At 39.1% G+C, this 25345-nt stretch overlaps 1 protein-coding gene across 3 annotated transcripts; it reads right to left on the reverse strand.

Annotated features, from left to right (window-relative positions):
• Positions 1 to 201: 201 nt before the first annotated feature.
• LOC134224041 (uncharacterized) lies at positions 202 to 23061 on the reverse strand. Of its 3 annotated transcripts, none has more exons than XM_062703279.1 (2): positions 20700 to 23061; positions 202 to 1428 (listed from the first exon to the last, which is right to left on the reverse strand). In XM_062703279.1, the coding sequence occupies exons 1-2, from the start codon at positions 22515 to 22517 to the stop codon at positions 1141 to 1143; spliced, it is 2106 nt and encodes a 701-aa protein (XP_062559263.1). In that variant the 5' UTR covers positions 22518 to 23061; the 3' UTR covers positions 202 to 1140. The 3 variants fall into 3 exon arrangements, with proteins under 3 accessions (XP_062559263.1, XP_062559264.1, XP_062559265.1); XM_062703280.1 differs by having other exon boundaries at positions 1151 to 1402; positions 20700 to 23050; XM_062703281.1 differs by lacking the exon at positions 202 to 1428 and adding an exon at positions 17355 to 17696 and having other exon boundaries at positions 20700 to 23052.
• Between the last annotated feature and the right edge of the window lie 2284 nt (positions 23062 to 25345).

Below are 25345 nucleotides of genomic sequence, written 5' to 3' on the forward strand. Positions count from 1 at the left end.
ACGGAACCAGCTTTTTTTATACTCATGGAGTGATTAGGTTTTCAAATTAAAATAAGTTCCGTTAAAACGAAATAAGTACCGTTCAAATTATTGAGGGCCAACGGTGTATGATAATGAGTTAGGTTTGAGCAGCATAAACCGCAACACGACAACTACAATTCAGTTTACTTGTGATATTGTAAGAGAAGTAATAGACTATAATAATTTTTATTTCTCATTATTCAGCTGAATGCAATCGAGAGATAGTGTAAAATAAATCAAGTTGACGTCAACTCTGCAGTACATTATTTTTTAGATATTGGGAATAGCTTACATGTCATTTTACTAATTACTAAATTTATTCTTGTCGTTATCCTGTCGGTAGGCTCAGGGATTATGGTTCCAATAAATAGTCACATCTGAAACAACGCACACCTGCTTCTACGATCGATTTGTTTTTTCTATGAACTAAACCTCACTCCATCTTTTCTCGTGTGACTGGCCTAACAATGTTGATCATATTTCAAGCTCATCTACAATCCATATTACGCCGTTATTTGTAGGTTTTGCTTCTTCACACCAAAAGTAACTCAATCCTCCGTTAAAGCATTTACTCGCACATTTGTAGTCTTTCTGTTTATTTAATCTTACCCCCCCTAATTCTGGGACAGCGCAGTGTAGTTCTCCCTCATCAACGACAGGCGAGATAAAATGGATATCTTGTTTACGGCGTAGGCCAACGACATGTACGTGTGCGCGCAAGTTAGGGTGAGGCTCGATTTAGACATCCGTAGTGAATTTTTTGGGTTTGATTAAATTTAATCACAGTTCTGCAAGCATTCGAATGATGATAGGGAAGAATTTATTGATTACTCAGTACAACATCTCACTAACAGTAACTATTGAAGAAATGAAAATTAAATCGATATTGAGGACGGCGACATATAGGTAAATCTGAAAACAAAAGGTTAAAACAATCCCCAAATTCAACCCGAAAAATCTGCCCTAGCGAATACCGAGAATCTGTCCCACCCTCTTATCGGCACACACGAGCCCCATATGCACGTCCTAGCGTAACATGCTCTAGTTCACCTCATGATGATGGTTTGAAATATGACTTTTATGCGAGAATGCGAATAAAAACTAATGGCCCCGCCTCGCCTACGATGTCCGGCAGCAGTGGTGGGACCCGGTTTGTGTTTCGGCATCACCGGGATCGGAATTTTCTCGGAAGGTAAAACTGCTGCCCGGCCGTATTTCGTCGGGATGGAGGACGCTGCTGCTGTTGATGTTTGTGGGAGGGCTGTTGTTGTTGTTGCTGCTGTTGCTATTACTGTTATGGCCTTTACTTCCGTCCGTTCCGGACCTGCTCGACTTCCTCTTTGATGAGCTCGATCTTTTCGGTGTAGCACTTTTGGATGTCCTGGAAGAGGAACAAGCGGGAGAGGCCTATTTTAATTGTCACGAATGTATACCCGAGTTAGGAGTTGAAAACTTTGTTCTTAAAGTTAAGGGTACGATGGAGACGAAACATTTTATATGTAGGTATTAGAAAATAAATAATCAGAGCTCGTTCCGAAGGAAAGGAATGTAAAATTAAATAAAACTTAATCTGTCATGTTGAAATGAAATGAGTCCCTAGGTAGAACCGTTGCAAAGCAGGCTATAGATATGTTAAAATCAGGTTTCTGAATTGGCATTTCCTGGTATGAATATTTCTAGGAACATTTCTCAAACTGGTGTAATTGTATTTGACATTTAAATTTGAAACGGCTTCTACAATCTTTATTCAGCTAAATTCATTCAACCGGAAAGAACAGAATCTATTATTTGATTTAAGCACATCGGTTGATCAAAATAGTTGATTTTAAACCACAATAGCCTTTTGAAAATTCAAGGCCAAAATCAATTACGCTCATTAAAAAAAAAATTCTTTTTTACCGGGCTCTGTGGAAACGTGACATTTTAAAGCATAAACGGTAATCATTTTTGTACTGAAAAATCCAACAACAAATGACTGCGGATTTTTTTCCCAATTCTTAGACATCACTTTTGAATCATCAGTTCAATAAAAAAAATATATAATTTATTTAAAAATTTCAAATTTTACTAAACAAAAATAAATTGAAATAGGAAATCAAATAGGATACGCCTCCAATAAGTGTTTTGTTTGAGGTCATCCAATAATTCCCTGGAGTGTATGCTTTAAGGCCTACATGCGTAACCAAAGGGCTCTTATCTCTCTTTAAAATCTAGTTAATGTCCATTTGATCCATAAAACCAAATTACTCCAGTTCTTAGAACTCTTGGATGGCTTGGAATGTTACAAGTGTTGAAGGTATGTCTGTGCATGTACCATATCAAAAATTCTTTATTCAATTTGGGTTGCTATGATTATGAATTGAGTGAAAATTCAAATTCTTTTCATGTCATATTCTCTTAACTTCCTCCCCAATGAGTGCCACAAAAAGAGGGTTTTGTGTACAGTCATGAAGAAAATCATATAAACTACAAATTAAACCAATTTTGCACTTGATTGTTTGCTTCAAACTTGAGAATTCTCAACTTTGTTGCCTAAATCTTCATGATGCTACTTGCACAAGGTACTGTCTATGTCTTTATTCGATTTACATCATTTTCACCCTCAGAATAGTTTATGATGCATCTGCAAGCTTTCCAAGTGTTCCCAAAATACATATTCCGTTATTTTTCAAGGGTCATTTTTTTATTTTCTGCCCTTTGCTACTCATTTGCTATGATCTTCTTGTCAAATACATATTTTTATATTTCTATCGTATCGATAGTGTGAACAGAGATACCAGATACTATTTTCGAAAGTTTGTATGAATTCCACCAAAAATCACTATTTCTGAAGTACTGCAGTTAAAAAACGAGTCCCATGAATTGTTGACACTTTTCGATGGTGTCAAAATCGGAATAAGTTTGATGAAATGCTATCATGAAGTATTTCATTTTTCATTTCATGGACATTAGTTATAAATAATGTTGGGAAACTCGATGTGCATATAAATAACATTATAGAAAATGATAGTTTAGCCGAAACCCATTCGATCAAAAGCCATTTGCCGGAAGCCATCTGACCGAATTCCATTTGGCTGAATGGGACATTTGGCTGAAACGGTTCTCTGGACATCTTGACATCTGGAAGTGGTCATTTGATCAGAAATGCCGTTTAACCGAGTCTTAGTCGTTTGGTAGAAAGGGGTTGAAAATGTTATTTAGTCGAAAAAGTCGTTTGTTCGAAATGTCGTTCGGAAGAAAGGGCCGTTTGGCTAAAAATTTAATTTGGCGTAATGTCGTAATGTAAATGTCGTCTGCTGAATTTTTGCTAAACATGTCGTTTAGCTCAACAATAGTGGATGTGAAAAGTGTGAAGTCCAGTACCGCAATCAAATTCCCAAAAATCTCAAAAAAATTGTTCCGTGACAGGGTATGAAAGTGTGCATCATCTGCTTTATTTTTGTGTTTATTATCACTTTCAACTCAAAGACATCAAGGAATATGATGAATTTATCGAGTAGTCACTATTCTTGGCATATCAAGCTTTCCACGCTCGCCATAATAGCGGATGCTATAAATAATTTGACAAGAACTGTTTCCCGACACTGAACTGAAATTTTCGTCCAAGTAAACGTTGTTTCCTTCGTTTGGCTATGACTTCCATTAAGTTGTTGTATTTGTCTCTATTAAAAAATGTACATAAAGCCGGATACCATATGTTTGGTGCACTACTAATACGGCCCAAATATGCAATCCAAAGTTCATTAGGTCAATCAGTTCTCATTAAGAATCCTAGAATCAGACAGACTTGGCGTTCCTTTGCATGACAACGTGATTACGTTCTTGGTCTGACTGACAGATAAATGCTTGAGTTGTTTTTAAGCCTGTTCCAGGCAATTTCCAAAGCTTGGAAGTAAATTACTCCTTCGCAGGATATCAGAAGGAATTGTAACAGATCCGAAGAAATCCAAGTCAGAATAATGCTGTGTAAGAAAGTGAAATGGCAATTTGAAAATAACTTAGGAGTAGAACCAACGATGAGTGACTTTATCAGGCTTTATGGAACGATACGATTGTAAGTCCAACGCATTCTGTCTTGCATAACGGATACACGGCCCCTGAACAAAATACACACTCTTCCTCTGATCATATGCTTGCCATTGCAACCTATATGGTTCGATATTTCCAATATTTTTCGACATTTTCCAAAATAAAAGAAGAATTATTAGGCATAGTAAATGAGTGAATCCAATAGCCTAGCGAGCGAAGGCGTGGTAGGATTGCCAATCCGGAGATGGCGAGTTCGATTCTCGGTCCGGTCTAGGATGTTTTCGGGTTGGAAACATTCTCGAGTCCCTGGGCATAGTGTATCAATTGTACTTGCCACACAGATGCATACTCAACTCATGCAATGGCGGGCATAGAAAAACTTTCAATTAATAACTAAGGAAATGCTAACTAATAATGCCAAGACGAAAAGCAGGCCGAGTTCGAGTTGGAATGTAGAGCCATTGAAGAAGAAGAAGAAGAAATGAGTGAATCAGCTTCAAAATGTTGAAGTCTTGCAGAATGTTTGTTTTTTGATGAAAGAATAAACAAATTAATGGGTATCGCAGGTAACGTGAAAACCAATGTTTGCTGAGATGAAAATTTCAATTCAGTGTAGGGAAACAGTTCTCGCTTAACTTTTCAAAAGGACCTAAGTAACATTTTTTTCATGAATTAATTGGAATACTACAATCAATAGCTTTCATGTTGTTCTGTTGATTGCGCTATTCAAATTAGTTCATAAAAAATGTTACTAAGGTCCTTTTGAAAAGTTAAGCGATAGTTCTTGTATTTTTTCTATTGCATCCGCCATTATGGTGAGCGTAGAAAACTGGATTTTAGTAGCGTTACTGCTCCTTGAATTTCTTATTCTTGTGATTTTTTTCAGCAGTAAGGACACATGTTAGCAATAAGAAGCAACGAAATTGGTGCTGTATTTCTTTGGTTGGCGATAAGATGAATATATGTTCAATGAGATGGAACACATTTCTCACTTCTCTATGATCATTAATAGGATAGGTATTAATATTTTTTTACTATTCTTATTCATTATTGTTCGATTATTGGTAAATGAGAAATGGGAAGCAAGAAGTGAAAAATCTTACTACTCACGTTAAAATGTGAGAAGTGCTAAGTGATACTTGTGAAGTGGGATGTAAGAAATGCGGAGAAAGGAAATAGAAGTGAGCAGTGTCTCACTTCTTATTCCTCATTTCTCAAATCTCATTTCTCACTTGTTACTTTTCAATTCTCCATTATCATTAATCACTTCACTCTTGTAACATTCATTATTGTTCGGGCAAATGGCTTGTTCGGTAAAACGGCGTTTCCGATCATATAACCCTTTCTGAAATACAACCATCTCGGCCAAGCGGCATTTTCGGACAAATGACCAGAAAAATATGAAATAAAATTAGCATAAATATGAAAGAAACGGCAGCACTGTATACGTCAGTGTCATTGTCAAAACAAAAATAACTGCATTTGATCGGGGTACAGCGAATCGCACCAAACGCCTTTTTGGCAGACTTGTAGGATGAGACCCCAAGAGAGCCCATTTCACTTACCATATGCATAAGAAAATTCATTAATTTTGTTTATCGTGATAATCTTCTTAGAATGCAAATCATTCTAATCAGTACTGGTAGTTTTCGTGCTCGTCATGAGAAAGCAAAAATAGTTGCATTTTCATTTTCAAGAGACCAAATGAAAATGTAGCGGATTCCCAGTCACCTGTCACATTTCAAGCAGTCATGATGGGAATGTTGCTTTGCTTTGAAATCTAAATTTCTTAATAGTTTTGATAGATCTGTGCAAATAACGACGACTAGTCAATAAAATAATTAAATTGTTCCTGGTTTTCGATTACATTATTGAAGAAGAAACAGAAACAGTTTACAATAGTTTGATGCGCTTTCATAAAATAAAAATCCGTGAAAATTTATCGGAATTCCTTTCATTGTTTTTGTTTTCTTTGAAAGCAAAAGAGAATAGAATGTAAATATCGCGTAACCTCTCTAAATGAAAATTAAAATCTCAGTACTGATTCTAATAGTTCTGAAGGTTTCAAGATTAAAAGATAAAACTAATCCTTTTCTAGTAATTCTTATTTAAGTATGACGATAAATTATTGCTATTTCGGATAAATATGATGTTCAAGTTTAAGGTATTATGATTCAAATTTCGCCATGTTTTTAATTTTCGCCATCCCGTCATCTAATTTTAGTCACTCCTTTATTGTTATTATCCTTTGAAATGTTGTTTTATACATATATACAGATGTTGGATTCAATAACACCCGGAGTTTGGACTACGCTTGTTGTGCCGTCACAATATCTGTTGTAAATATTTCGCGTTTTGAGATGTCGCAGCTCATCAGCCATCATGGAGCATTATTACTCCGGTGGCGAAAATTAATACAAGTTTAATTCTCATAACAGTGAACGGAATTTCGCCAGTGGCGATAATTGGAATCACAAAAAAATTGCTGTGCTATATTTCGCTACCTTCCATTTAACTAATTTATAACAAAAACATGAACTCTTTTATATCAAAACATGAGTAATCGCACTTTCTGTATAGTTCTTAAGATAGTGCACGCATATTGCTCATAAGTATGAAAATTTGATCAGCTTTACGGCATTCATTTATTTTGCCCTGTTCGGACAAAAAAATATTTTCTTTAATCTATTTTCAGTTGCATTACCCATCAGAAATCAATGATTTGTAATTAAAATATTTTTAATTAACGTGTGGATGCTTACTAGGTCTGAATGATTGTTTAATATTGAACATTTGATCCCTTCGACCAAATGTCATTCGACTAAATGCCATTTTACGAAAAGATATAGACTCTGCACCGAAACTATACCATTTTGTTGAAAGACATTTGGTCGAATGACATTTAGTTGAATGACATTTGGTCGAAAGAACATTACTTCGAATGAACATTTGGTCGAAGGGAAATTTAGTCGAAAATTAAATTGTTGTCAACTAGAGATTTATGACACTTGGACGAATGACGTTTGGTCAAAAGGACACTACGTCAAATGGACATTTGGTCTTATGGACATTTAGTCGAAAGCAGACTTTAGAATGAAGAATCTTTGTACATTTGATCGAAATACCTTTGGTCGAATGACGTTTGGTCGAAAGGACATTAGTTCGAAAGCGGATTTTCGAATGAATAATCTTGGTACATTTAGTCGAATGACTTTAGTCAATAACAATTAAATATTGTTAATTGCAGTTGTTCAAAAAGTCACATAATTATTGCTTCAATATTGATCTAAGAATGATGAGTTCATAAAAAAAATAAATAATAGGAAAACGGTATATTTCCGACTTGATATTTACTTTGGAAAATCCCGCTAACCAAATATACTCTATTACCAATATAGTCCACTTCGAGAATCCCCATGTACTTATTAGGCAACGGACAGCACAATCACACCATCTTGCGTCATAGAAGGCAACTAACGACTGAAAGCGATAGCAATGATTGAAAAATTACAACAATATAACAATGTTTAACAATTTGAATTACATTTTACAAAATTTGATTTTCAAATTCAGATATCATAATGGAATCATATTATGATTTCTAGCACATCATTTGGACATGTCTTTTCACTACATTCCTTGCCTTTTGTGACACCGCGGCGCTACTGTGTTGTCTTTCGAAATCAGCCAGAGTGGACTATTGTGTTAATCTAATATATTTGCTCTAACCGACTACGATAGATCTATACTGCCGCTAACCGCAAGTCAGACTTATCTGGATATGGCGTCCATATACAGATAAGTCTGACTTGCGGTTAGCGGCAGTATACCACCTGTATGTTTCGTCAAATGACACTTGGTCGGAAAGGCATTACGTCGAATAGACATTAGAGCATATGAAAGTAATTCTCACTGAGACCGGGCCACTAAAACTTTCGGCGAGTATATGTGAACGATCCGGGTTAATTTCCTCAGAAAGATGGGCTCCTCGTTAGTTATGGACGAAATAGTTTTTATGGACCCCTCGATTTTTGTCAATAAAGGACCGACTGTTTACTTCGATGACATTTACTTCCAGGGTGCAGCAGCCGTAAAAAGTGTAGACAACAACCTTCCGTGCACCATGTTTACGGTACTCGTCACTGAGTGGCGATACCAGCGTTTCTATCTGTGTTGTTAAGCCTGCTACTCTATGTTCTGAGATTTTCACATTTTCCACCATGAGCTCATGGAAGAATGGTAGTTGGAAATCGAAAAAATGTATGGGAAAATCAAGTATTTTGCAAATTTATGGAAAATGGAAGTGTTTTAGAAGATAGTAGTGATAAGGAATGAAGTATGAGGTGAAAAGATTATCTCCTGCACTTAGTTTGCACTGATTAGTAGTTTTATAGTGATGAAATTTCGATTTTACTACCACTGAAAAAACGCCATCTCTTGCATTAATCGTTTTGACTGGTACCTTATTAGTGACTCACCAAAACTGTCATAACTCCAACGTTTCTCAATCGATTTCAGAGATCAGCATATTTTTGGAAAAAGCAAGAGTGTGGCCTGTATTACTATTTTAAAATGGTGGATGCAAACCTAACAAAAAATAGTTTTCAAAATTAAATCCAGAATGGCGAGCAAATTTAATATGGCATACTCTATTTTTATTATTGATTTATTATTGAGGCCACACTTTTCTTTTTTCCAACGATATGCTGATCTCTGAAATCGGTTGAGAAATGTTGGAGTTTTGATAGTTTCAATGAGTCAAGAATTGACTGATTGAATTGAAAGTGCTTCGTATATAATTAACGAGGGTTCCATCTTTGAATTTTCATAAATTTAGGCAACAATTTCCTGAAAAATTCATAGCCCAGTTACTTTATCACCATCTCGCGTGCATGTTGCACGAAATGATGTTTAGTACGACATTGTCAACAGACGGCGCTAGTGTGAGATGTCAAATCGAAAGGTAAACGATGTGCGCGCCTCTAGGTGTGAAACAAGTAATCAGTGTAATTTAAAACGACCGTTTAGAGCATGGACGATGGGAATTTCATCAGTGTTACGTCTGTTTGTCTGTGGAAAGAGTTTCATTAAAAATAATAAGAAAACCATTTTCATTCGACCAAATGTCCCTTCGACTAAACGTCTTTTCGACGAAATGTCATTTGCCCAAATGCCATTTGACTACATGTCGATCTACAAAATGTTCCAACGCCGACTACGATGATGATTTGGCAAACTAACATTAATATCATTGGTTTTTGAGCTTGTGCCGAAAAAAATGAATAGATGATATTTCTAGATCATCATTTGAAAAGGGCGTGACAGTCAAAATTTATTCCTTCTGATTCTTTGTCCACATATATAGCTCTATATGTAGACGCAGAATAAAAAGGAATAAAATTTGGCTGTTACGCCCTTTTCAAATGTTGGTCTAGATTCCACCATCGGTACCTATTTCTGTAGGTTTTCAATTTTTCTATAATTCACCGAGATTTACAGAATTTTACGTTAGCTCAGGTGAAAAATCCTCATTAGCTTCCATCCCTAGCACCACACTTATTCCACATAGGTTACTGACCGGATTCAGTCACAATTAAGTTGCTGCAACCATTTTTGTCTGATTTGTGCTGCTCGGGATATTCGTTTCTTCCGCTGCTGATAAAACTTCCTTACGTACGCTGATATTCTTTGGGTATGATGATTCCCTGACTTCCTTGAGTCACCACGAGTACGTTGGCTTCTTCCCCTCTCTTACTAACTTCATAATAAAATGATATTGATTGTATACATCACAAAGAACCATGGCTCCGTAAAGTGTTATACACGCCTGAGCCTACCAAATAAACGAAATTGAAAAAATCTTGCTTACGTACACTCTAAGAATTCCTCTAAACAGTTTATCCATGAGCCAATTCTGATGGCAATGATTCTCCCTGCGATTCCGTGCCCAGGACAGATTTCGACTGTTGTAAAGTGCCTTGCTTCCATTTAAGCGATAGTGATTATTTCCAAATCAATAGCTGTTGTGGTAACGGTTGAAAGTGATGCTACTCTGGGATTGAAACACCTGTGAGTTTGTGCGAATTAGAGATGGGCGTTCAGATCCGGATCTTTGAAGTGAGTGAATGATTCGTAGCTCACTTTTTGAAAGATTCGGTTCACCAGATAAGCACATTATCTAACAATTTGTAAGAAATTACAGAATAAAAAGGGTATTGTAGGTTCGCTTGGTATATACGCTTGTGAGCAAGAGAGGGGTGAAATTATTGTCTGGATGGGTCAAAAGCGTAGTCCTGAATGACAACCGTTTCACCCTTTTGCGTTCCTCTTACGTTTTGCTTAAAGATCCGATCCGTCTAGTCTAATGATCCGACTGAATGACCCAGATCTGATCCGATCAACGAAATGTAAGGGTATGCGATAACAATTTTTTTCCTAATGAAACGAAACGAAACAAAACGCAACGAAATTTAAAGCGCCTATGTTGATTCGAAACGAATCGAGTCGAAATATAAATTTACTTTCGAGACTTCGAAACGATACGAAATCAAGATCCAATTAATTCGTAATTTTACGAAATGAAACGAAATTTTATTTTCATACCGCGAAATTTTTCAATTTCCCAATTTTGATTTTATTTTTTTCGAAGTCCAATAACTGCATTGCGATTAATAGAGTTATAGCACAGACAAACAGACATAACACTCGTGAAATTCTTATCGTTCACTGATTTACTTGTCAATTCAAATAATCATTAGTTGGCCAATCGATCACTCGTGGCGCGCGCATAGGATTTGCTCAAGTTAGACGTTTGCCCACTATCGCCATCTGGTGCGTGATTTGCCCAACTTTGTGAAAACAACAGATGTCGTTAGTGTGTGTACGACGATGAATATGATGAGTGAATGTTCAATGTGTTATGTCTGTTTGTCTGTGGTTATAGTAACAGAAGAAGCAGTCTGTGATAAATTGCCGCGTGCAAGTTAACGATAAGGTAATACCCCAGCATTAACGCCGCTTTCAAATAAATTCATCGTGAAGTGTGTACTTCCGAATCTGAGTTTTATATTAGTAGGTAGGGGAAAAGACGGCTTTGGCTTTTATAAAATTTGGCCACAATATTCTTTGATATTATTATTATTATTTATTATTTATTCAGACTAAGGCCGAAGTGGCCTGTGCGGTACATAAGAGTCTTCTCCATTCGGCTCGGTCCATGGCTACACGTCGCCAACCACGCAGTCTACGGAGGGTCCGCAAGTCATCTTCCACCTGATCGATCCACCTTGCCCGCTGCGCACCTCGCCTTCTTGTGCCCGTCGGATCGTTGTCGAGAACCATTTTCACCGGGTTACTGTCCGACATTCTGGCTACGTGCCCGGCCCATCGCAGTCGTCCGATTTTCGCGGTGTGAACGATGGATGGTTCTCCCAACAGCTGATGCAATTCGTGGTTCATTCGCCTCCTCCACGTACCGTCCGCCATCTGCACCCCACCATAGATGGTACGCAGCACTTTCCTTTCGAAAACTCCAAGTGCGCGTTGGTCCTCCACGAGCATCGTCCAGGTCTCGTGTCCGTAGAGGACTACCGGTCTAATTAGCGTTTTGTAGATTGTCAGTTTGATACGGCGGCGAACTCTATTCGATCGGAGCGTCTTGCGGAGTCCAAAGTACGTACGATTTCCAGCCACTATGCGTCTCCGAATTTCTCTACTGGTGTCATTTTCGGCAGTCACCAGTGAGCCCAAGTACACAAATTCTTCTACCACCTCGATTTCGTCACCACCGATGCAAACTCACGGTGGGTGGCTCACATTGTCTTCTCTTGAACCTCTTCCTATCATGTACTTCGTCTTCGACGTGTTGATGACTAGTCCGATCCGCTTGGCTTCCCTCTTCAGTCTGATGTAGGCTTCCTCCATCTTCTCAAAGTTACGTGCCATAATATCTATGTCGTCGGCGAAACCAAATAGCTGGACGGACTTATTGAAAATTGTACCACTCGTGTTAATCCCTGCTCTTCGTATTACACCTTCCAAAGCGATGTTGAATAGCAAACACGAAAGACCATCACCTTGCCGTAACCCTCTGCGGGTTTCGAAGGGACTCGAGAATGCCCCTGAAACTCGAACTACGCACATCACCCGATCCATCGTCGCTTTGATCAACCGTGTCAGTTTATCCGGAAAACCGTGTTCGTGCATTAGCTGCCATAGCTGGTCCCGATCGATTGTATCATATGCGGCTTTGAAGTCGATGAATAGATGATGTGTGGGCACGTTGTATTCGCGGCATTTCTGCAGTACTTGGCGAATGGCAAACACCTGGTCCGTGGAGGAGCGTTCGCCAATAAAACCCGCCTGGTACTGCCCCACGAACTCCCTTGCAGTTGGTGCTAGTCGACGGCATAAAATTTGGGATAGTACCTTGTAGGCGGCGTTCAGCAATGTGATTGCGCGGTAGTTGCTACAATCCAGCTTATCGCCCTTTTTGTAGATGGGACACACGACACCTTCCATCCACTCCTGCGGCAAAACTTCCTCCTCCCAAATCTTGGTAATGACCCAGTGCAGCGCTCTAGCCAGTGCCTCACCACCGTGTTTAAATAGCTCTCCTGGTAGTTGGTCAACCCCAGGGGCTTTGTTGTTCTTGAGCCGGCCAATCTCCTCCTGGATTTCCTGGAGATCTGAAGCCGGTAGAATTATGTCCTGCGCGCGTTCTCCCAGGTCCATCACCATACCGCCATCTTCGTCAGCCACATCGCCATTCAAGTGTTCTTCGTAGTGCTGCCGCCACCTTTGGATAAATATGATATGCAAAGAATATTTAGGCCAAATTTGAGCATAATCAGTCATAAAGAAAACCCCTGACAATAATAGAATAAAACCTACTAAAGCCGTCATTCCCCCTATATAATATAGAAATTGTGAGATCTTTTGTATGTTCGGATTCAAATTCTGCTAAAAAACCTTATTTCACTTAAGAATTATGTAATTATGCTGAAGCATACTTCATATTGTCTTATCAGCTTGATTTTATGGTATTGAGCTAACTCAAAACCAGGAAATGAATGCATAGATTTTATTTTTTATCTAGTGGGATACTCTTTTATATATCCACATCTGCCAGGCGTATACGCAGATAGAGAGTTATTAATAAAGCTATGTCCATTTAGAATCCGGAATAATAAAATCATCGGTATCGTACGTACAAAGAAGGTTAATACATCAAAACAAGGGTAATTCACTGTACTTTAAGTAAACATCATTGATACAAATAATTTCTTCTTGTTTCTAGTGAAAATTCAGTTGGCAGTGGGCAGTTGCGTAGATTTATGTTTTTATCGATGAAATCTTCGTTATTATCGCGGTACCACTGGATGACTTCCCGGCTGTAGTGGCAACTCGCCAAATCTGGCCAAAACTTCACGGGACCTTTATGGGCTTTATGGAAGGTCGACCGCGGTTTTTGAGACATTCCTCCTTGTACAGCTTCGAGTCCATCGTCTTATTCGTCACAAACATATAGGTCTTTGCCCCACAGTTGCATATCCCTTGCCAAAATCATCCGTTTTTTTTTTGCAAGTTTGTCCAAATATCAAACTTAAACTTTGCAGGAAGTACTCCTCGTGCCGTCACCATGTAGAATTTTTGGCTAGGAAGCTGTCCGAAATCCATTTTGACGTAGGTTCCATCGTCGATGAACAGGATTATCAACGTGGGTGTGCAGACTTTTTTCTCTCCTATCGGCTTCCATCTGGAATAATTTTTGACACGCTGCACGAAACTTCGTGAAATTTATACCACAGCAAGTGGGCGCCTAGGTAGACAACCCGCTGTAAAAGAATTCTTGCAGCGGTCACTTTCCGTGGCGCTGCAATGCAATAAATGATTCCGGATTCTAAATGAACATAGCCTTAGCATACATTTTCTCACTAGAAAAATCCTCTGCACCAAGATACACGCTTAAAATCAATAACACAGAGATGTGTTTGCTTCACACAAAACGGACCTAATGCAGAACATCACCTAGATGAGCGACAGTTACACAGGCACAAAAATGCCTCGTACGGTCGTGATAACGGTCCTTTTTGACATGTAAACGTATGTACAGATTCCTTGTTTCATGACGAACCAAATACTGTTGAAAATATTGAAATCCAAGCATCAATAAAACCACACGAGCTATTTTTGTGGCAGTGTAACTGTCGCTCATCTTGGTGTTGTTCTGCATTAGGTCCGGCTATCATATCATTTCAAATTCAACCTTTTTATAGGGGGCTCGGAGCTCTAAGCGAAAGTGAAGAAATCAGCCTTTAATAAGAAAGTGGCGCTCTAAAATGACTTCACAAAGGGCCCTAGGAATCCGCACCACGGCCACGCTACACTCTTGAGATTGACGTCTTAAATGTTGAGTCGGATCACTTTCGAAAAAAATAGGATAAAATAGTTAAAAATACTTTACGTTTTCTGTTAGAAATGGCTAACAAACGAAATGCGCACTTTTCGCCTCAGAATAAGATTATGTAATAAGCGTTAATAAAAATGTGTGTATAACATTGAGTTTTGAAAACAGCTTCATGGTTTAGTTCAGCAGCGCAGCCAAAATTTTTGATAATACAAGACCGTACGAGGCATTATGGTTTAAGTTTAAATTTGTTTCGAAATTCCGCGGAATTCCATTAAGTTAAAAGGTAGGTATTTCCAGCGAAATTTTTATTATTTTGCGAAACGAAACAAAATCAAGAAATCAGATTTCGCCATGCTCAAATTCCGCGAAATTTCGTTTCGAACCACCTGAAACGAGATTTTTTTAAATACCGCATATGCTTAGAAATGATCCGTTTGCCCATCTCTAGTGCGAATTACTCAATGCTAATGCACACAAATAATGTTCATTGATAAAAGTTTATGTCATTTAAAGCTGCTCGAGGAATCGAGGTTTTGATCCTCAAACATGACCATTTTATATGAAAATAAGCACTGGCGTTATAATTATATTTAAGGTGTGGTGTGCAGTTATTTGAAGGGAAACGCTTCACCAGTGAGCTTCACAATCTAAGGGCCTGCTCATATTACGAGGTTGTTTTTTTTTCGATCATTTAGTTGATTGCGGCGTCGCATTCTAGATCGATTTTAGTTCGAAATTGGTGGCATCTTCATAAAATATAAACTTGAAATCCGGGATCAATTTGCGATTTGGGCGTAACTTATTTTGTAAATAAACATTGTTTCATTCAAACTAATTCTCTTACCTGATAGAGCAAAGCTCATTCTGTCGGATACATATCGTGCACTGAACCGATCGCGCACGTACATTTTACCTGCATATTCAGGTAGACTCTTGAGAACTTGAATATGATATACATCATGTGATGCACTTAAAGTTTACCGATATAAACGTGATGTCTACCATAAACTCCAGTAAATTCTACGTGAATTTTTGGTAAATTATATATGGCATAAATGGTGAATAAACTAACTATCACGATTTGTATATTCTACAACATGGCGACATCAGTTAGAATATTGCAAGGCAGCTTTTGGCTCTTGTACATTATCATTCTGCAACCTGCAGCATGCTCATGTAAGTATGAATTTCGAATAAATCTATATTGGAATCATTTCTAATATAACATAATTTCAGAATGCGGAAAGGCAATTTGTATGAGTTCCGTGATTATACCCAAAAAGAGTTTCTTCCAGAAAAATAACGCCAACATAATCATAAAAAAATCAGAAATGCCGATATGTGTTTTGCAAGGATTACGATCATGAATAAAAGTGTTTTCAAACATCAATATGAATATGGAAACAGTTTCCAAGCAGTAAAGGCTACAGTTGGGCCCTGACTTAAAACTGATTAATCCTGAATTATTTTGTTATAATGTTGTGAAATGCGTTCTCTGTAGTCATTAATGCTTGGTAAATGTTGTTTTTCTTTAATAAATGCAAATTTAGAAGTAAAGAGTAAGCCAAAAGTGAGCCCGGAAGAATCATGAATTGTATTTAAATTTACTAGAACCTATCCTATTCATAATCCACTTGAAAATCACGTAAATTCTACGTTGATCTTGTACGGCAATTGTTACCTGAAAATCACGTATAACTTACCTGAGGCACATAAATCGAGATTGACATTTTGATTCACGAAGCATTCACCTGAAAAAACAGGTGGAAATTTTTTCAGGTAAATGCTACGTGAACTTCATTTGCAGTGTGGTTTTCCCGGGAAATGCTTGTTTTAGCAGGAATTTGCCTTCCAATGTTTGTTTACAAAATAAGATACGCCCAAATCGCAAATCAGTCCCGAATCGTCTAACGATTTTATAGTTAATTCTTCCAGCAAAATTTTCCTTCTTTTCATTTATATGAATACATATTGCTAATCCCAAGACGAATTAGTGAGAAAATCATGCAAATCGGTTAAATCATTCGTGAGCTATATTGCTTTAAAGGAAAAGTTCTAAATCTGGACAGGCTCTAAGATTGTGAAACATCCAACAGTCCTTTAGCAGTAGTCCCTTTAAGAAAGCAGTACTATCCGAACCCGATGTACGAAAGCGTTCAATTTTGGCTGTATATGTGTATTGGTGTATTTTAGAGGTTACAAACTGAATGGCTTCATGAGCCCAAACTTTCTCTGGAATATCAAATTTGCTCACTTTGTGAATGAAATTTTGAAATTTGATTTGATTTGAATTTTTAATTTGATTGATTTGAAATTGAAATGAAAGTTTGAAATTCTGAAAGAGGATGTACTAAATTACATGAGTTCGGAATGTTATCTTTGCAAGATGGACTTTGAAATGGAAACATGTCAATGATAAAATTCTATCAAATCTGGATACACTTCTCAGAATGAAATCAAGCGAATTTTACAATTGAAATTGAAATTCTTGAAATTTATAATTTTTAGTTGGAAATATAACTTAAAGCTAAAATGATACCGCAGTCCACAACAATATAGAATTATTCGCACCTGGACGGTCGGTGCCTGACTGTAATCCTGCTGTATAATTTCTTAAAATTGTTGAAAAGTCCGAAGTCCGTCTTAGCATATATAAATTTACACTATTTCTCTTCTTTTGAACTTGAATTGAAATGAATGAATAGAACAGTGATTATATTATGACAGATAGAAGCAAAACATGAAGTTCTGATTCCTTGAAGAATAAAAAACCACACAGAAAACAGACGTCACAAAATAAACGCAACATTACCTTTCAACTGCACTCAACACCTCAGCAGCAAATTGGGTCAAAAACACAAGAGACGGATGGAGAAATCAGAAGAGAAACATCTTCAAACTCGGTGAAAGAGGTCGGACGTTTTTATTTGCAATGCCGCAAAAGGTGCAACCCCCACCAGCACCGGCACCGACATCGATGCAGGAGCAAGTGGGTTGGTTAAGCGTGACTAATAATAACACTTATTTGGCTGTGTGCTAGTTGGTAATAGTAGCAGTAGTAGTGGTTGTGGTAGTAGTAGTAGTAGTAATGGTAGTTAGTGGGTGGCTCCGAGTGCGTTTTTCCCCCTTCGATGGTATTTTTCCGGCGGAGTGCGACCGAGAATGGGAGTGTGAGTGAGACTTATTTTTTTGCTTTTGCTACGGGAAAGTCTAGGCCAGCTTGCCGCGCCGTAGTCTGAAATTAAAAAGTGCGAAAGAAAAAGAGAATAGAAATAAAGCGATAGAGTATTTTGTTATTTTTCTCGGTTTTCTCGACGAGCAAAGTGCGAAACATTCTAGCGAAAAGAAAAACAGGCAATGCGGGCGAAATGGGGGAAGGTGCAAGCGAGGAAAATTGGTTCAAACGAAATCGGAGCTGACCTATTTTTGGCTGGGTTGGAGTTTTGGTGCGGTACGGTTGCAGATAGACGACTGACTGAATGACTGGTTGGGAGTTTGAGACGTAAACAAAGACCGGCGGGAAAACAAGTTGCATGGGACACGGTGTATAGGGAAAATTGCTTCTAATTAAAGACGTTGTATTGGAAGCGAAATCATGACCTGCCGAATGGGTTATATTTAGTGTTGTTCTGGGTAAAAAGGAACATTAGAATTAGAATACTGCTAGTGGCGCAAGTTTTTTTTTTGTAGAAAATACACATTGCAGACACTTGTTGTTTCTGCGGTTAGATAACGTGGCACTTATGGGGATCGCAGAGTTCTCTGCATCTTTGCTGAGATGGTGTCTAACTGATCATCTGATTATTTACTAAGAACTCCTAAATATGTGGCCAGGATATATCAAGGCTGTTGACAACTGCTTTGTTTTCGTATGAATGCCAGGTTTTTAGTTATAACTAATTGTTAAAAACAACGCACGGACGGACACAAATGAAGCGTTTTAAGCAAGTTTGGTTACAGCAACTAAGTTTGATCACATTCAAACTATGGTATCAACAACAATAAATATCACCTGTCATGAGACGAGCCTAATACATTTCATTAATGATTTGTGCTTTCACTTCGATATGTTTCCATACTTTAGGTAATAGGTCATTGAGCCGAAAAAGTCGTTTACCATAATGGGTCAATTGGTCGAAAATGCTGTGAAGAGTGAAAAGTGCCAAGTGAGAAGTGAGAAATAGGAAATAAGGAGTGAGAAGTGAGATACCTCACTTCTCACTTTTCATTTCTCATTTCTCACTTTTCAAATTTATTCATCACTATTCACTTCTCACTATGAAACGTCTCACAATTCAATACAAAAGAAGAGTGAAGTGATGATTAAAATTTGGAGGAGAGATTCAAGAAATGAGAAGTGAGATATTTTGTTATTTCTACTACTAACGGACCTATTTGTCATAAATATGTCGGGTGTTCATTTCAAAGTTTGGAGGAAGATGACGTCGCTAAATTAATCTTAGGCCATCAAAATCCTTCATCACTTATAGATATTTGGTTCTATTCTTTGTTCGAGAATTTTTTCATTGAATTTAATTAAAAACAGTGTACGACTAAATTATTCAGTTATTGTAGTGTACGACAACAGGGCCGAATGCTTTTCGGCTGACACATGTTTCTTAGAAGCTTTATTTGACGAACATCACTTTACAAAATAACAAATGCCTTTTGGCCGAATGTTTACGAAAGAATCTCAGATAAATTAAAGCGCCATGTGAGATATAAGAAGAAAGAAGTAAGAAGTGGAATATGGAAAATAAGAAGAAAGTTGTGTGATCTCGCTACTCGCTTTGATTGCCCAATTTTCACTTCCTATTTCTTCCTTCCTCCTTCTTCCGTCTTCTTCTGTTTTACTTCTAGTATAATATTTTTATTTCTTAGTGAGGGATAAGAGATATAGATAACAGAGAAGGCAAACGTGAGAAATTTATAAAGTAAGAAAAAAGAAGGAGGAAGTGCCAAATTCAAAGCCAATAGCTTTGAATAACCGACAAAAAATTACCATTGGGGATCGTTCAACAATGATGTCACAGGTTATAGGGAGGGAGGGGGTCTAAGATTTTGTGACAGTACATGTACTAGGTATACAAAAAAGCGTGACAGAGGGGGGACGGGGGTCTAGAAATCCCAAAAAGTAGTGGACGTCATATTTGAATCACCCCTTGTCTGGAATTTTCCCATTCTTGTGTACAATAGAAGGCATTTCAATGAATATTTGTTGGATTCCCCGTTTTCGGAAAGCGTGGATTGGCCAACTCACAAATTTCTAGACAGAAGTTATCAATTTTTAATCGCATGGAACCGTGATGAACGACATTTGCCGCACTTGAGGAATCATTTAAGTTGTTACTTTATCACACTATTTTTATTTATTACACTTATTTTTAGTATTATTCCACAGATTTTTGTGAATTTTACCGAAATCTGAACCGCAGAACTGTTCGGTAATCATTTTACAGGTTCTCTGTGAACTTTTCTTTGTTCAATTGTCAAAATCACCGAAAATCTGTAAAATAATTTATCAAATCGTTCTACTGTTCCGAAATCTGCATTTTATTTTAAGTGACATGCTTCAGCAAACAAACTCAGAGACGCAGCATCTGTTGGTTTGACCTTATGTCTTGGAACATAATTCCAAAATATTTTTTTTGTTTTTATTAGAGAGGCTTGCAGCCCTGGGCTGGCTCACTTCTACGTAGAATAACTTAATTAATCAACAGCGGACAATTTTTTTCGCTGATAAACTTCCAACTATCCAGCGATGTTATCCGATAAATGATAATGCAGTCGAAAATATGGATAAAAATATTTCTATTCAGGCAGCAATGAAATAATTAAAATATTTTATTCTTCCACATTACTTCCGTCATTCGTTTCATTAATGAGTCAATAATCCAGAAAAAAGAGAGATGCGCAATATTCAGCGGAAGTACTTTCCCATTTGTGTCACCCAAACGCCCACTTCATTTCATAATAAATTATTTCAAATTGACCGACACGAGTCATGCAAGCAGAATAAATCTTCTGCAATTGATGCCTATTTGCGCTGAACCGGCACCCACGCCAACATTCAACTTGTTCACGACGATTCGGTCATCTCACCATCGTCGCAGCAATTCGTTACAGATTCAAACACAAGCTCAGGAGAAAGGTAACGCAAGGGACCTAACCAGAAACGCTCTGCATTCTCACTCGCACACATAATCCCAATAACCGATCGCAAATCTTTTCGACTAACCTTGAAGAGATCCACCTGCTTGGTGTACTCGTCCCTTAAATCGTTGTACAGCTTCTGGGAGGCGGCCAGTTTCTTCTCGAGCAGCGTTTGCCGCTCCCTTTCGGCCTTCATTTTGCTGTCGATGTTCTCGAAGCGGGTCTGCAGCTGCTCGTGCTCCATATTTCGAATGTTCAGCATGTCCTTGGTGACGGTAACGACTTCCTTGATGTTTTCGATCTGATTCTGCAGGGCCTTGATCTGCATCTCCTGAGTTTTGACCGTTTTCGTACGTTCAAACAGCAGCTCCTTGGCTTTGTTCAGCACTTCTTCGTGCTTCTCCTTCAGTTTCTTCAGTTCCTGTGATTCGCCCTTCTTTCCGTTGGATTGACTGGCCAGTACTTCTCCTTCCAGTTGCGTGACCTTGGACTTGAGAATATCATTTTCCAGGATCTTTTTCTTGAGTTCGCTTTCCAAGTCTTCAATACGCTCTCCTGAATTCTTGGTTGGCGAAAGCTCACACTCCAACTGAGTCACCTTGGCCCTTAGAATATCACTTTCGATAATGCGTTTCTTCAATGCATTTTCGAGCTCACTGATACGATCGGTGGATTCTTGTGACTCTGTGGGTTCCTCTTCGGCATGATTGAGCTTCGATCGCAGAATATCGTTTTCGATCTTTAGCTTACGAACCTCTTTCTGAAGTTCTTCAACTTTTGCATTCGCTGGGCTGTCCGCCAGAGGAACGCGTTCCAATTGTTCCACTTTGGATCTCAGGATATCGTTTTCAATGTTCTTTTTCTTAAGCTCAGCTTCCAGCTGTTCAATTTTATACGAACTTGCGCCAGACGCCGTTTGTTTGTTCTCCAACTCGTTCAGTTTTGATCGCAAAATGGTACTTTCTGTTGTGCTTTTTTTCAATCCACGCTGCAACTCTTCAATTTTCTCATTCTTCGAATCTTGTGCGGCACTGGATTCACTTTCAAACATTCGCATCTTTGCTCTAAGCATGTTTCCTTCTGTTGTGCTCCTCTGGAGACCCTTTTCCAGATCTTCAATCCGTTCATTCGAATCTTCATCATCTTTGTTGGCGGCATCACTTTCCATAGAGCTCACCTTTGCTCTCAAAATATCAGCTTCAATCTGATACTTCCTAACAAGTTTCTCCAAATCTCTGATTTTATCACTCGACTCTTGATTTGATGCAGGTGTGATTTCAAATTGTTTCAATTTGGATCTTAAAATGTCGCTCTCGATATTCTTTTTCTTTAATTCACGTTCAAGTTCGCCGGTTCTTTCCGATGCCTCATGATCACCCTCCAACTCCTTAACTTTCTCTTTCAGCACAACGCTTTCAGTCCGTTGAAGTCCTCGAATCAGCTCGTCAACTTTCTCCTGAGCCTCTGGAGTAGGGGGTTCTGAATCCATATCCGTAAGCTTTCCTCTCAGAATTCCATTCTCGATTATCCTCTTTTTCAACTCCTTCTCCAACTGTTTCACCCTTTCAGCCATGTCTTGCGATCCCTCTGGTTTCGCTTCCGCATTGGATAACTTCGATCGAAGAATGTCGAGCTCCATTGTTTTCCTCTTGAGCTCCTTCTCCAAAATCTCAATCTTCTCGGTGGATGCTGCATTGTTCGACGGCACTGTTTCCAACTTGCCTACCTTTGCCCGCAAAATATCACATTCAATGGTCTTCTTCTTCAGATCCTTGTCCAACGTTTTGATCTTCTCCCTCGAGTCTTCACATTCCGTCTCCAGCCGGCTGATTTTACTCAGAAAATCCTTTTCCAGCCAGGCATCGAAATTGCTCATATCACCGATTTCCTCCAGATCAGACATTTCTCTTCGTTTCAAATGCGTACCTTATTCACTTGAAATTGAAATTCCACTAACGAAGAAAAACCTTTTCCGCACAAAAATCACAGCCTCTCTGCGCAGTGGTCTACGTGAAAATTTCTCGCCCACCAGATCAGACCGCGCACTATCGCGACACCGCCGTCGTTGGTCCACAACTACAAAAACAACAGCACAGAACGCTCTCTCTTCGTCTTCGAAACGGTGGCAGCGCAAATTCCTTCCTGAAATTCTTTGCACTTTGTTTTCCTTCTTCTGCCGTTTATGGGCGAACCAAGAGCAAACCACTTGATGTTGAAGCTTCTGTTCACTTGAGGAGACTTTTCACGTCGTCACGTCACCGAACGATTCTACCGGGTTAGGTCAGACTTGAATCACAGCCACCCACAGACTAAAGGTGAAAATTGGAGGAAAATCTGGCACGGTGCTCACCGGTGAAATCATACCCACCAGGGTCCTAACGATTTCAGAGCGCTAGCGAATTCCTCCGTGATTTGCATTCTGTCCACCACCGGCTTGGACCATGGATCACCGACGATCGTGCGTGACGAATGCGTGAAAATCGTGAAAAGAGGAGAGCGAAATTCGAACCAGCTGAGAGTAGCCGCCGCAGTTAGTACCACCGACTGTCGGGAGTGTGTTGGTGATTGGGAAATATGTCTCAATAAAATTTCCCTGCCGACGTGGAAATGTGTGACTATTTTTAGCGTCTCAAGATGCGGTAGCCGGCTGCTGATCGTTCGCCGCGCGCTGCAGGATCGGGTGATGGGCGTTTCGCATGTTACTGGCCCACCGGGAATGGCTCATCGTGCATACCTCTGGTGAGGTGAGACTTGCAACAGCTCCCGATTTGTCGACAGGAGCCGGTCAAGTATTTAACAGAGTGGTGTGTATCGGTAGAGAAATTCATAAAATGAATGAAAAGCCACTATCCTGATCCATTTTATTGTGTATTTAAAACAGAATAGTAATTTAATTATATACAAATTTTAATTTTTCGACAGATTTATTTGTTCATTGATGAAAATTTAATGTCAACCAACAGACTATTCCATTCTTATAAGTCTTTGTGTTATTTATTTGAAGCACATCCCACAACTGAGACATAGCTTATTACTCAAGCAAATCAATTGTCATTAATCGCGTGGTTTCTAAACTAAATAGTCATTTATGCATCCGTATGTCATATACCTAACAAGAATGCTTAAACAATTGTTGGGATTGGTTGGGATTCGATCCAAACCACCTTTGGCATGAGTTACTTTGTAGTCGCATGTCTTAACGCAGAGATAATGAAGACCGGCATTCGTATGGGTGGTTCTTTTTCTTTTCTTTAGAGAATATATCTTGAGATCTAGTAGATGGCGATTTTGTTTATTCCCGTCAGTTACAGCGTTTTTTGCTTCGGTCATGGTTCGATTACAGAATAATGACATAAATCAAAATCTGTCCAAAAGGTGTGTGGAACGGACACTGATCTGACTTTTTCCGTTCATTTTCATGTGGTAAAACATTTCAACCGAAACTGTAGGATAATATGAAACCGATAGCATTATGTTTTTGAATAGTGTTCCATGATGCAACTGTGCAATCATTATTGCAGGCACCAATTGTGTACTGAGTTGTATCATAACATGAGGATTGTAGTGTGCGTAGAATGCTTGCGCCATACGGAATGTTGAATGATCTTGGGTACATATTGTCGGGTAATTAATTGCACTGTAAAAAAGCGTATTAAATTTATTATTTGGGAGGATTTATGGATTTAATAAAAAAAACTGTCCTGTTCTTTTTAACATGTGTAACGAAATTCACTATATATTCACTTCCAAGACGATTTTGTGATAGAAGGTCCGGAGACCCATAGTGTTATATATCAATCGACTCAGCTCAACGAATTGAGATGATGTCTGTCTGTGTGTGTGTGTGTTTTTTTTTCTTCCTAAGCAATGGAGGGGGAATCTGCTCAACAGACATCCTGGGTTGTCCAGGAAGTACGAGGTTAGGGGCCACCTCCAAACGAGGGAGGCAGGAATGCATCCCCGATCCGCTAAACCGTTTCCATTGCCGCCAAGCCCATCGTCCCTTCGGTACAAACAGAAAGTAATACTTCAAAGGGGGGCCAGTGCATAACGCACCCTCGAGGTTAGCTGCGTGTCCTTGCAGCATCGAACATCGTGACTCGCTTTTTTAGAAGAACACCATGGTATCGTGCCAGCGCATTGCGGCTTTCCAGGTGGCCTTACCACGCCCTATGTCCTCGGAAGGTGGGAAAGGGTCCCTCTGCCCGACTGGTATCAAGAATGATAATGCCGCGTGCACCCCAAATTGACCTCTCTGCGACAGGGCCTATTCGCCAGCACACAGAGGGACTTGCCGACGCGGTGCCTACGCCTGCCCCAGCCTTGACGAGGACCCCTGTCCGTCCTCGGGCTCGGAACCCGCCCGGTTGACCGACGCCGCGAAAGCGACGATACCATGTTGTTCTTCACGCGGCCACTTGTTCGATAAAAGGATCGAGTTCGACCACAGAGCATGACCACCGGTATGACCCATGAAGCCGACTCCGATCCCTTGCACCACCTCTTATTTGCGCCTGAACTAGCCATTCTTCGAGTCCACGCGCCACCTTCTGTGTAGCTCCGAGAGGATTTGGACGATAGCCGATAAAACGGCGTTCCAGCCAACTTCATCTTTACACATCCTCCGGACTAGGTTGTCCGGGGTAGTGTCCAGAACACATGTGGCAAGCATGTGGTCGCGCATTGTGCGAAAACGCGGGCACACGAACAACACGTGTTCCGCCGTTTCCT

The sequence above is a fragment of the Armigeres subalbatus genome, chromosome 3 (genome assembly GCF_024139115.2).
Source record: "Armigeres subalbatus isolate Guangzhou_Male chromosome 3, GZ_Asu_2, whole genome shotgun sequence".
Taxonomy (NCBI): Eukaryota; Metazoa; Arthropoda; class Insecta; order Diptera; family Culicidae; genus Armigeres; species Armigeres subalbatus.

Coding starts and splice junctions, on each gene's coding strand:
- LOC134224041 (XM_062703279.1), bottom strand. CDS start 22,517: ATGTCTGATCTGGAGGAAATCGGTGATATGAGCAATTTCGATGCCTGG. Junction 1,429..20,699: donor AGCAGGTGGATCTCTTCAAG/GTTAGTCGAAAA, acceptor CAATTAAAATAG/GCCTCTCCCGCTTGTTCCTC.